Consider the following 13,518-nt stretch of genomic DNA (forward strand, 5'->3'; position numbering starts at 1 on the left):
CTCCAGGTGTGTGTTCATGGTGTGTGTGTGTGCACTTTGGATGGGTTAAATGCAGAGCACAAATTTTGAGTATGAATCACCATACTTGGCTGTATGTCACGTCTCTTTTGTTATGGTGTGGTTGCTGGCACACATGGGGTTTCAGATTAGTTAAAATTTGATATTTAGGATTAGGGCTTTGCACAAACTCTAAGCAAACACCACAAATGATTGAATTAATATTTATTTGGCACCCCGTCGCTTTCCACTGGAGATAACCTTTCAAATGTGAACAGCTTGAACACTTTGATCGGCAGATGGCTGCAGTCCTCCTGTGCATTCAGCATCTCAATCATCTCAGTATTGAGCTAATTCCCAAAGCCCCTGTAATCAATAGTTCTTATATGTCACACCTCTTAACAGTAAATTCAATGTGATATTTTCTGTGAGCGTGTTTCTTGCCATCAAAGCAGCAATGAGTGGTGTTTCCAGACTTGGCATACTTAGTCTACAGCCATGAGGGTGATGGCCATTTTTTTCATTGTTTCATGACTTCTCTTTCACTGCATAGGTCATTCCAGTACTGGCCAGCTGGACTGATCCGTAGGGGTCCTTAGGCGTGGGGGTTGGAAGTGTGATGATCTTCTCAGTCTTCTTTCGTTACACCAGAGCTCAACAGTACAATTCACATGTATCTGCTTGCCAACTGGAGTGATCCCTGCACGGTTCCATATTACTGAGAGGAAACTTAGTGGCTACAGTTAGACATGTTGTTTTTGGACAAATAAAATGCTTCAAAATGTACGCTTTTTTGTGATGGAGATGAAATCTGAATCCAGCGAGGAGTGGAAGAAAATCTGCACTGTGCATATTTTGGGTGTAAAAGGTCCACTGAATCCAACATGTTCTCTCAAATCTGTCCATTTTCTGGCAATTACCCTCTCATGGCTTAATGCTGTACGCTATCACAGAGAGTTAATGGCCCTTTCAGCCACAGACTGTTGTAGACACCATCCCTGTCAACATGGGAATATTGTCAGCCTGCTTTAAATTCAACTCATATTTGCTTTTACGACACAATAATTGCTAAACTAATGGTGATGTAAGTAATAAACAAAGGAATGACCTAGAATTATTAAATAATATGTTTTGCAACAGGATTCCAAGCTGTCATTGGTGAGCCAAACTGACAGCCCCTCCCCAAAATTACACTGTTGTTTGAGCTAGTGTTGCAGTGTTAATGGGATATTTCTGTCATTATTTATTTACCCTCATGTCGTTCAAAACCTGTAAACCCTTCATCTTCGGAACACAAATGAAGATATTATTGATGAAATCTGAGAGCTTTCTGTCCCTGCATAGACAGCAACAGAAATACCACATTCAAGGCCCAGAAAGGTAGTGAGGACCCCAGACAGCAAAATAATGTTGGCTCAGATCTGGGGCGACACTTGTTGTTCTGTGGGACATCATTAAAATAATATAATGAAATTATGGTTGAACCATTGATGTCACATGGACTACTTTAACTGTACTGAACAAGGCTTATGGTTGCTTTCAAATTTATGATTGGTCTGAACCCAAATTTAATTGATCCCCCTCTCCTGCCCACTCTAGATTCTGTTCATACAGTGTTTTTTGGTCCCGAACATGGTACATTTGCATTATAAGAGTTATAGCTATTTAATCCTGTCGCAGGTCCAAATATGCAGGAGAATATAAAGACATGAATGGATACTACAGCTTGTTCACCTTACTTTCTTAGCAGAATATATTGTTGATATTTTCTTATATTTAAAGTCCTAATTTAATCTCTGCTCTGGTCAGTATATGCAGTATTATATGCAGGGGTCTTCATTAGTATTTAAAGCCTTTAAGAGAGAGCATAGCATGACATAAATATGACCAATGTAGAAGGCCGCAGTTATGTACAGTATAAACCACCCTCATCAGCAGCCTGATTTACAGAGCAGCCCATTTGATCCACTCTGGGAGACTCATTGTATTTCATGAGTCTAATTGTCTGAGATTATGCATGAATAAAGAGACACTCCACAGGGGGCCGCATGGGGGGTTCTCCATTTTCATCACAAAACCATGGGCCACCTCCATGTGCTGATCCACGACACACACACTCACAAACACACACAATATTTTTTTCTATGGTGAAGATTAAAGTGAATTAAGACTAGGACTTTGACTAATGCCAGTCTGGATGTCATTACAGAGGGTTTGGCATGGAGTCTTGCTGTGCTGACTGGTCGAACTTCAGGATTAACACACCCCAGGGGAAACATACAAGATGGTGTGAGCGATCAGGTTTTGGGAGGGATGTAAGGTGGCAAGGACCAGTACAGACTAATCCCACCAAATTGACATTGGTTTCTGCCTTACACGGCATTGGCTGTCAAAGGGTATTGCATTTGAAGTCATTACAATTAGAGATAAACAGATTTTTTTTTTCTTCATTTAGCCTAAAAAGTAAATTGAATAATGCTGGCTAATTGGGTAATTGATCTTGTTCACAGGTAATACACCAGATGTAGTAAAGTTTTTCGACCATAAACTACCTCTTGATATTTCAGACGAACACGTTTTCCCAATTGCAAACAAAAACTAGATTTTTTCTCTCTGTGAATTGTGTCGACACTGACATTCTCACGTGTTGTTACTTGTCAATGTTATGTGCAGAGTCTTGAAACAGTCAAAACACGTCATCTGAGAACCGCTAACTGTTTTGTTCAGTAATTAATTCCCTCCAAAACCATTTTGGCTCAAACCTTTTTAAACTTTACACAGTCAAATCATGTTATCGGAGAAGCATTAACTGTTTTGGTCAGTAATAAATCCCCTCCAATTTTTCAAATACGGATTATTAGTTTGTTTGTTTGTTGCTTGCCAAAATTTCAGGTCATTAATAATTCCGCTCTGGTTAGTCGACCCATTCACAATTTCTAGGGTGGATGCAGGTGGATCCAGGTAACAGTGACATGTTGGATTTAACAAAGTTGGCAACTTTTGTGAACTTTTCAACTAAATCTTTTAGTTGTTTTTACAAACTTTGTTAAATTTGCTGTTAATATTTGGTATGTAGTATTATCGGTTGAGGGTAATGTAATAATGAATGGTACCAGAATAAAACTCGATAGCCGCTTTTCCACTGTCGGGCCAGTGCGAGCAAGTGCTTTAAATGGGCCGGGTGGGGCTTTGTTTTGCGAGCACAAAACAAAGATGATAAAAGTGGCCATTTGTTTGCATGCTTTGTTAAATATTTGAATCCAAAGGCATCAATGTTTCATATATACAACATATTTAGAAAGAATGATTATTTCTATATATTTTATATTTTTAAGCTCCCAGACAAAAAAACATTATTATATTTTTATGAGAGCTAAACTCTTGAGACGAAATGAGACGAGTTTGTTTTGTGTGCATGTATGGGTATTCATACCATTTTAAAAGTATACTGTATATAGTATGAGAATGATCAATATGTATAGAATACCTGGTAAATCTAATACATTTGCTCAAATCTGCTGTATACACCAAGAGCAGATTGTACTAAAGACTTTATGCAACAGTGCAAAGCGCTCAACGTTAAATTACCAGTGTGACAAATGAACTGTATAAATGAAGCAATAATGAGTCTCTTTTTTCATTATTTGAGCAGTTATAAGCCAAGGCATTTTAACAAAGACATTTTTATTTCTAAAGTTATGAGCGGACTTGCTAAGTTAAACATAGTGAAGTCATTTGACAACAATGTAGCTTGCTATGTATAAAATTATCAGTATATTTAATTCAGTTCTCCATAATTTTTCCATAAATTGTAGGCAGTATCAGATAATTATTACACTAGTATTTCATTCCATATGAGTCTGTCGGTGTGTGTGAAGCCAAACTGATGAACTGATAAACGGAGAGGAACCTGCGCTATGTGGTTTTATAATCTGACACTTACAGCGGCGCTGTTTTTTTTAGGGAGGGAGGCTGATCAGATGAAATACAGCACTTTTACTGTCAGCAGTTTTAAAACAGTCCTCAACATGTCAGAGTTAAGACGTATATTGCATTTCCCCACAGTTTTACAGCTAGAATGTCAAATAAATCTGTATAAGCACATTTGCCTAAATAAAGAAAGCAATTAAACTGAAAGGAGACCTTTTATAAATACTAAAGTCCTGTTTAAGTGAGCTTGCTAGTACAGTAGCTCAAAGAGCTTTTGGCATCTTGGCAAGCTGAGATGTAATGTTTAATTCATTCTAGTACTGCCTGAAATGCTCCCCACTTGCTGAATCGTCATATTCCGCTGCTTCGTTGCCCTGCGCTCTTACAGCGTGAGAGAAAGGTTTGTGTGTTGTTACTGAAAACTGCAATACTGTACACGTGTGAGTGGAGACGTGGACCAAGCCTCGATAACATTCATCTATACATTGATGTTTTTCTTTGGCTTTTTAATATTTTCTATCTTGATGCACATGGGTGTGCTTGTTTATGTATGGCCAAATCGCTGCTAAATGCCTGCATTAATGGTCCGCTCATCCTCTCCTCTCTGCTCTATCCTGCAGATCCCGAGTCCCAGAGGAAACGCACCGTTCAGAATGTCCTCGACCTCCGGCAGAACCTGGAAGATACCATGTCCTGCTTACGGGGGTCACAGCTCACCCACAGGTACAGGAGGTCACTCTTCTAGTCCTGCTCTCCTTCAATAGAAAATTAAAATAATAATTAATAATACAAATAAACATTATAAATGATTATATAATAATTATAATAATAATAATATAGTTTATTATAAGGCATCCCTAAAGAAAAAATAATAATTAAAAAAATAAAGTGTAAAATGTCTGCCCGTATGGTCATATTTCATTCAGAGGAACATTACATATTGCATATCTCCAAATGAATGCAGTCTAAACATCACCAAAGGCAGTCAGCAGATGTGGACTAGAGCAGCAGATGTTTCTCTGTCCTTCTCACATCATTCTCACATCAGCACCTCCCCCTGTTGTTTCCTGCTGTCTGAGGTTTACAAACACACATGCAAACCCTACAGCAAAAGGGTGGATTAGCCTTTCATCACAAAGCCACAACCACAAACCCCTGCTAGACCTCACACAGTATGCCGTGTTAGTGTATTGGAAACCAGAGCTACTGGCAATGTTTTGCCTATGAGTGTTGTTTAAAGAAGCAATAAGCGGGGAAGTTGCTCGAGGAAGCTGTTAATGGTACATTATAAACCAACAGGCCTGGAGAGAGTCCATCCATGCAAGCGAAACACTAAATCTGTTGTGTAACAGCTGTCAGAGCCGTGGCTTACTGGTGGACACAGGTGCTCTGACGCATTGAGCCCAGGTGCTCATACAGGCAATGTGAGTTCAAATCCAGCTCTCCTGACAGACTCGAACAGATGAACTATAAGAGATTCATCAGCGTAGTGTATCTTAGCACTCTATCTTCAGTGTGTCTGAGTGATTTTAGTAGTGCCTTTTAGTATAAAATTACTCTGCCTCAGCAGCTTTAAACTCATTCTATTAAAACCTTAACCTAATTGGCCTGATTTAATGCATCTTCTGCACATAAACACTAATGCCCCTGTCGAGAGAAAGTCTGTAAAGTGCTGAGCCCCAACTCTATAATAGACATACTGTATGCCAGGGTTTTGTGTGGCCTTCCAGTCCTTTAAGATGCATAACAATGGCTACTTTCTTGATTTGTCATGTTCTCTTCGTCTGATTGAAGTGTTCTCAGAAAGGCCTGTTGAAGGATAAAAGGAATGATAATCACTGTCATTTAGCCGTCATTATCGTTAATCAGCACAAAAGTCAGGCAAACAGAAGCGCCTGGCATTTTAAGGAAGATTAATTCACATTCACGTCAATGCTCTGAAAGCCACTGTCTTCTTTTCTGGGGATTTTTTCATCAGCCTTTTGCTATTTGTAGAAAATGTCTACAGGAATTTGTGCTAACCACAAGTGCGCAGTGCATTGTGGGTATTTGGGTGATTTGAGTTAAAAAAATCATAAAATTAAAGTTGAACCACTGATGTCACATGAACTATTTTGTCAATGTCCTTGGTACGTTTCTGGAATTTGAACATGGTAGTACCCTTGCTGTCTATGGAGGGTCAGAAAGCTCTCGGATTTCATCAAAAATATCTTAATTTGTGTTCAGAAGATGAACAAAGATCTTAGAGGTTTGGAACAACACGAGGGTGAGTAATTAATGACAGAATTTTCATTTTTGAATTGAAAAACTAAGAGTAATCCCTAACCTTTACAACTTAAATATCTCATATTTTTGCACCAATGAATTAGACTAGTAATAACTGCCCTCTGAAAAAAGCATATTTCTGCTTTTAGACTGTAAACATTGCTGAAGAATGAATTGACTGCATGCCACAGATAAAACTTGTTTTGAAATGAATTTTTTATTTTTTTTTCCCAGTTCTTTTAAATTGGAGCAAACTTTATTCAAAGGCTTTTTATGCTTTGAAAGTTGAGCTCAAGGTCAGAGGAAAATAATCTCCATCCATCCGCCTGGCTTAAAAGTATTAAAACCAAACCTGGACACCTGGAAACTAAATAAGAGCATTAAAATCATTGCAGGGCGGTCACAACTCGGGAGGATATGAGTTTATCCAGATGAGGGCTTTAGTTCGGATTGGGGTGGGTGGGTGTTGAATCAGCAGAAGGTCAGCCAGTTCCTCCAGCTTCCCAAAGCTTGACCTACTATTTTAAAATCAGAGAAAGCCACCCGAGGGGTCAGCGTGTGCGCGGCTGACTTCCTGTAGAAAGCTTGAGTGGCGTGTAGAGCAGGCATGAAGGAAATTAAACAACCTCAGACATGTTTTACCTTCAAATCCCCACGGGTGATGTATCACTTACCAGAGACTACAGTACATAGACATACATCCACAAGATGTGTGAGACTGAGATGAGTTTTGTGATGTGTTGATGAAACAGGGGTGTGTGATAAGCCGACACTTATATCCAGTATGACGAATGACTTTGCCTGAACTCTCAGAAACATCTCTGTGGAGTTAAAAAGGTTTTATAACGTTTATTCCAGGCTGAAAACCTGACAAGACAGAGTCCAAAATTAAGATTTTGCCACATCTGCCATTGGTTGGTGAAATGAGAAATCATCAGTGAGTTTTATAAAATTTTGACTGTAATTCCTGCCTAACAGTACATTAACACTGTAATGCATGTCTTAAAGGGATAGTTCACTCAAAAATGAAAATTCTGTCATTAATTTCTCAGCCTTATGTTGTTCCAAACCCATAAGTCCTTTGTTTATATTTGGAACACAAATAAAAAATAAATAAAAAAATGACATCCAAAAGCTTTCTGTCCCTGCATAGACAGTGACACAACTGACACGATCAAGGCCATGTGTTCCATATGTACATACTATGTACTTATTATAGTAATTACAATAACTATGTAATAACTAGGTACTAACCCTGAACCTACCCCTAAACCTAACCCTACCCCATGCAGTTACCTTGTGTTACCAGAACTTTCTTAGATAAATACACTGTAAGTACACTATAAGTACTTGTAAATACACATACTGTAAAATAAAGTGCAACTGTTAGATGAATATAATTAAATTTAAAATAAATTAAGCTAGTTGCTAAGTTTAGCTTGTTTTCATTTTAATGTAGTTTAATAATGTACTAAAATAACTAAAACAAACAAAAAACTATATAAACACATAAACAAACTACTAAAATGACGAAAAGACAACAAAATTACTATATCTAAAATGTAAAAATGTATTTCTTTATTTCAATGATACTAAAATAACTCTGCTCTAACAGCGTGCTTTAGATTTAAGCACCTTCTCTTTTTCTTGTCTTCCAGCTGTATTGAGAGCAGCATGTGCTATGACAGTGACGAGACTAACGCCCGCAGCATCTCTAGTCTCTCCAACCGTTCCTCCCCTCTCTCCTGGCGCCAAGGCCAGTCCAGCCCTCGGCTGCAGGCTGGTGACGCCCCCTCCTCTGGGGTCACCGCCCACTCACTGCCCATCCGAGCAACAACGCAGATCAGCCACCTGCAGCACATCCAGCTCATCGAGGGCCTGGACGCCGCAGACGATGACCTGGCCGACCTCAAGTCTGATTACCTCAGCGACGTCAACCTGACGGGCAAGAGCCAACCAGAAGATGAAGATGACGATGATGATGACATTGATGTAGACGTTGATGATGATGACCTAGTCAATGGGTAAGTGTTTATTGTTTGTTAATATATATAAAATGTTTGATAGATTGTATTTTAATGTACATGAACTATTGCATATATTAAATAAATTATAAACTACCATTCAAAAGTTTGAATTTTAATTAAAGAAAAAATATATATATATATATTATTAAGAAACTAATACTTTTATTCAGCAAGGATGCTTTAAATTGATCAAAAGGGAGAATAAATACATTTATGATGCTTTCCCCCCAAATAAATGCAATTTTTTTTTAACTATGTGTTCATCAAATGATCCTGAAAAAAAAAAGTATTTTGGGCAGCAAATCATCATAATAGAAAGATTTCTGAATGTCCATGTGACACTGAAGATTGGACAAATTAAGTTTTGCATTACATGAATAAATTACATTTAAAAAAAAAATATGTGGAAACACTTTTAACTGAATGTCTGATCAAATAAATGGAGCCTTTGTGTGCATAAATTACTTTGTTCTATTAAAATATTATATAATACATACAATACAACTCTAAACTTTTGAAGGTAGTTTATATTTTATATAATATTTTTATTTTATTTTAAATATTTACAATTTATAATAATTTAATATTAATGCAGAGCTCATTATATTAACAGTGTCTCATAAAAGCTGCACAGTTCTAAAGATGATAGATGTTTTACACATGGAAGTATTTTGAGCAATTATTAAGGGCTTTTAATCTCAGACGAGTGGCATTGTCAAAGATTTCATTGACTGATTTATTGTCAGTCTGAGGCCCCCCAAAGAACAATCATGTCACAATCAGCTGAGGGTCTCATTTTAGAGCCATATGTGCCATCTTCAGGTTCTCATCAGATCTGGCTATGTCCCCCAAGGGGCCCTTCATGGAACTAGCTCTCATTCTCAGTGTCACAACACCTGATGTTGCTGAATGCAGCCTTTCTTCTGCTAGCTGCAGCTGTGTGCAGAGGACAGCTCATTGTTGCAGATGCAGTGTTTAATGCATGTGTTTTTATGTGTGAACACAAAACTAGGAAATTGCAGTGAAATGAGATGTGTTTGTTTAAGCTGTCAGCCGAGCTTTGAAGTTGGCCTCTCTTAACCTGTGCTGTTGGTTTAGTCTGATGGGGAATCACTGTCAACAGCCACCGAGTCACTGCAAAGTCAAGTCAAGTCACCTTTATTTATATAGCACTTTAAACAAATACAATTGCATCAAAGCAACTGAACAACATCAATTAGGAAAACAGTGTGCTAATAATGAAAAATGACAGTTAAAGGCAGTTCATCATTGAATTCAGTGATGTCATCATCTCAGTTTAGTTTAAATAGTATTTTTGCACTCATTTGCAATCAAGTCAACGATATTGCTGTAAATGAAGTGACCCAGACTAAGCAAGCCAAAGGCGACAGCGGCAAGGAACCGAAACTCCATCGGTGACAGAATGGAGAAAAAACCTTGGGAGAAACCAGGCTCAGTCGGGGGGTTGCAGTTCTCCTCTGACCAGACGAAACCAGCAGTTCAATTCCAGGCTGCAGCAAAGTCAGATTGTCTTAGACTGCGTTCTAGGTTATTACATGCAGAGTTTTTAGGTCCTATAATTAATGCCTCTGTTTTTTCAGAATTTAGCAGTAAGAAATTACTCGTCATCCAGTTTTTTTATATCGACTATGCATTCCATTAGTTTTTCAAATTGGTATGTTTCGCCAGGCCGCAAATAAATTTAGAGTTGAGTATCATCCGCATAACAGTGAAAGCTAACACCATGTTTCCTAATGATATCTACCAAGGTTAACATGTAAAGCGTGAAGAGTAACGGCCCTAGTACTGAGCCTTGAGGTACTCCATGCTGCATTTGTGATCAATATGATGCCTTTTCATTCATTGCTACGAATTGATGGCGGTCATATAAGTATGATTTAAACCATGCTAAGGCACTTCCATTAATGCCAACAAAGTGTTCTAATCTATGCAAAAGAATGTTGTGGTCAATAGTGCCGAACGCAGCACCAAGATCCAATAGCACTAATGGAGAGATACAACCACGATCAGATGATAAGAGCAGATCATTTGTAACTCTAAGGAGAGCAGTCTCAGTACTATGATATGGTCTAAATTCGAAGTGATAAAGTTCATAATCTGACATCACTTCAGATCGAAAAAGTGCCCTACTCCAGCAGATCACAGTTTTATATTTTAAAATAAAACAAAATAAATACATTTGGCTTGTATGAAGTTTTCATGTGTTTTCCAACAGTAATGCATTGTGATGCAGCTGAGCAAACACTACAAAAAAATAAAATAAAAAAATAACCAGAAAATGCTAGTAAATTTCACAAATAATTATATAACAACAATAAACTTAACAAATGAACAAGTTCAAGTTCATTTTATTTATATACCGCGCATAAAAACAGCCACACGATAAACTAACTAATTGACATATTAATAAACAGTGTAATATTGTTTATTGTTCATTCATGTTACTTAATACATTAAATAATGTTAACAAATGACACCTTATTGTAAAGTGTTACCGTATTTTCCTGTAAAACATACGCCAGTTAACTTTGCTTCATTTATAAGTTTCAGACATTCACTTTTTACAGTGCATATTTGATAATTCCTAAGGATTTTATAGATCCCAAACATTGTTGATTTTCGGGTTAGTCTATAAACCTACAGTATATTTGAATGATCTTAAAATCCCAAGTTTTCCTAAGTACTATTTTCGGTTAGCATGAACATATATTCGTGCAGCACCTTCTACATTGCAGATTTCAGTTTGCGGTCTCTATTAAATGTCATACATTTTTGCTGTTATAAATATATCAAATTGTTAGTATATCATATTTTAATTTATTTATATTTGTGTGTGTGTGTGTGTGTGTGTGTGTATAGAGAGATATACAGAGATATTTATACTGTTACAAAATAGTAATAATCAATAATTTCCGTTTTTTTTTTTTTTTTTTTTTTTTTTTTTTACCATTTATAATAAGAAATGTTTCATGAGCTGCAAATCAGCATATTAGAATGGATTCTGAAGGATCATGTGTCACTGGCCTTATAGTCTTATACTTTGAATGGGTTACCATAAAAAGAAGGCCTACTATGAAATGATGGTAAAAAAAATTATATCTGTTATTTATAAAATAAATACACTGTGCATCCAGTGTCGTCTGAGTCAAAAATAAATGATGACCAAATTTATCCGAAACAAACGGCAGGAGTATACTTTTGTCTGATTCCCAAAACAAATGATCTATGAGCCGATTTCTATGATAAATAGTTAAATAGATAACATCTGACGATTTGAATCAGTCTGCAAGACTGTCCATATAATTCACAACATTAACAAAGACATTTATTCAGAAAAGCAAAATGGACAGTAATACAGTACTATTCCCAGATGAATCAGAATCAAATCAAGATCTTAAACGTTTAATCTGTATTCATACCAGACTCTACCAAGCTACTGTAACAACAAAATATCTGTTTCTGCTTGGTTAAGACAGAAACTCAGTTTTACAGGAAGATATTGTGTCCTACTTGGTTTGGAAATGTTGTTACAATCAATACTGTGAAGAAAATCTCTTGTTTCTTGTCCTCGCCAAAATTGAAATGAGATTTTCTCTCCTCTGTTGTCATTGCAGTGTTTGTGTGCATGTTCCTCAGACCAGATCTGCTCTAGAGGTTTATTCGTCTGTCTGGCTTGACTCGTTTGGGATGAGCAGCTGATTTGTATTTGTTAGCGCGCCGCTGTCCCTCGGCGAGGCATGCTGAGGTCTGTCTGGAGTTGCCAAGGTGACTGAGCACAGACAGGCCATGAATGTTATCAGCTCATTAGAGCGCATGCAGGACGCCGTACAACATCCTCATGTGTGTCCGCATTTGACCCCACATGATTAATACACAATTATATTTCAAACGTACTTACTTCTATTTGATTAAGATTTGAAGTTAGATATTAGACGTGCAAATACAACAAATTGGCTGTTTCAGCCTACTTTGGGTTGTGTAAATGCGATGCAGCTTCTTAGAATAAAACACTCATGTGAATATACACAGTGCAGCACTTGTAGAGATGTAAGTGTGGCACATTTCTGTAAGCTGTGTAGGAGCTTGGTTATCTAAACCCCTTCTGATATCTCCTCCCCAGGTGTGTGTGTGTGTGTGTGTGTGTGTGTGTGTGTTGCCATGGATACAGAGTGAGTTTGCAAACCTCTGTTTGTTATAATCTTCCTTTAGTCTTCTTCTATCTGCTCAGCACATTACTGTTCTGAGGCGAATGCAGTGGATGATGGCTATGAGGATTAATGAACATGAAACTGCTCTAAGTTGGCAAAGCTGGTGCTGAGGTGTTCTTAGTGCATTGGTATGTGGTTGCTAGCGTGAGATGAGTTGTAGTTGTATATATATATATATATATATATATATATATATATATATATATATATATATATATATATATATATATATATATAAATAAATCGTTTTATATCAAAACATATTGGTCTCGGAGAATCAGCATCCTTTGCTTTGTCATACAGAGTCGTTCTTTTATATTAGTTAGAGTCACATGTCTGTATCTTACAAACAAAGACTATTAGATCTTAAAATGTATATCCACTGGGCCAAGTTATGCACAGAACAGCAGTTTGATTATACTATTTGCAATGTAATTAGATGCTCCAAAATATGCAGGGGGTAGATGGCCATCTAACACTGACCTCTAAATCACAGTGTGAGTTGAAGGATTTTTTTTTTTTTAATGTAACAGTGAAAGCACTATAAAAAGTGCTCTGTGTTCCAGAACATAGTGAGCTTCATACCTTGACAGCATTTTAAGGGAAAAACTTCCTGTTCCAACAGGTAGGTAATGTAATTATGTTGCCTTCTAATATACAATTTTGTCCCAAAATTTAGGGATGGCCTTGTGGGTGTCCTTTAAGAAGAATGCGTTAGTTAAAAACCTGGTGGAGGACTAGTTACCAGAAATGTTAATTTCTAAATATAAATAATTTAGTGCTTGACAACGATTAAAATGTAATTAATCGCATGATTGTCTGTGATTAATCGCATTGTTATGCAAAAAACTAATAATGAATTCAAAAGTAGTGTGTTTTTCATTTAAAAGTAGTCCTACTGCTATATGAACAAAAGTGTAATGACATTCGGTTTGCTTTTTTTACAGCAGTATTCCTTTTACATAGTAGTAGTTGAAATATGTATTATAAATCTTAACTTATAACATTAATGTATTTAAATGAAATATAAAACAAGTCATTTGTCACTGCCAGGACATTAATTATTTTAT

At 36.9% G+C, this 13,518-nt stretch overlaps 1 protein-coding gene across 6 annotated transcripts in view; it reads left to right on the plus strand.

Moving 5' to 3' along the window:
* nav1a (neuron navigator 1a) overlaps window positions 1-13,518 on the plus strand; it is a 130,190-nt gene that overhangs the window by 49,170 nt on the left and 67,502 nt on the right. For all 6 annotated transcript variants that reach the window (XM_026199298.1, XM_026199300.1, XM_026199301.1 and 3 more), the window contains exons 5-6: window positions 4,548-4,650; window positions 7,851-8,216. In XM_026199298.1, the coding sequence (XP_026055083.1) occupies window positions 4,548-4,650; window positions 7,851-8,216 (469 nt within the window). The remainder of the gene's footprint in view (window positions 1-4,547; window positions 4,651-7,850; window positions 8,217-13,518) is intronic.

This window comes from Carassius auratus, chromosome 23 (assembly GCF_003368295.1).
Source record: "Carassius auratus strain Wakin chromosome 23, ASM336829v1, whole genome shotgun sequence".
In the NCBI taxonomy this organism is placed as follows: Eukaryota; Metazoa; Chordata; class Actinopteri; order Cypriniformes; family Cyprinidae; genus Carassius; species Carassius auratus.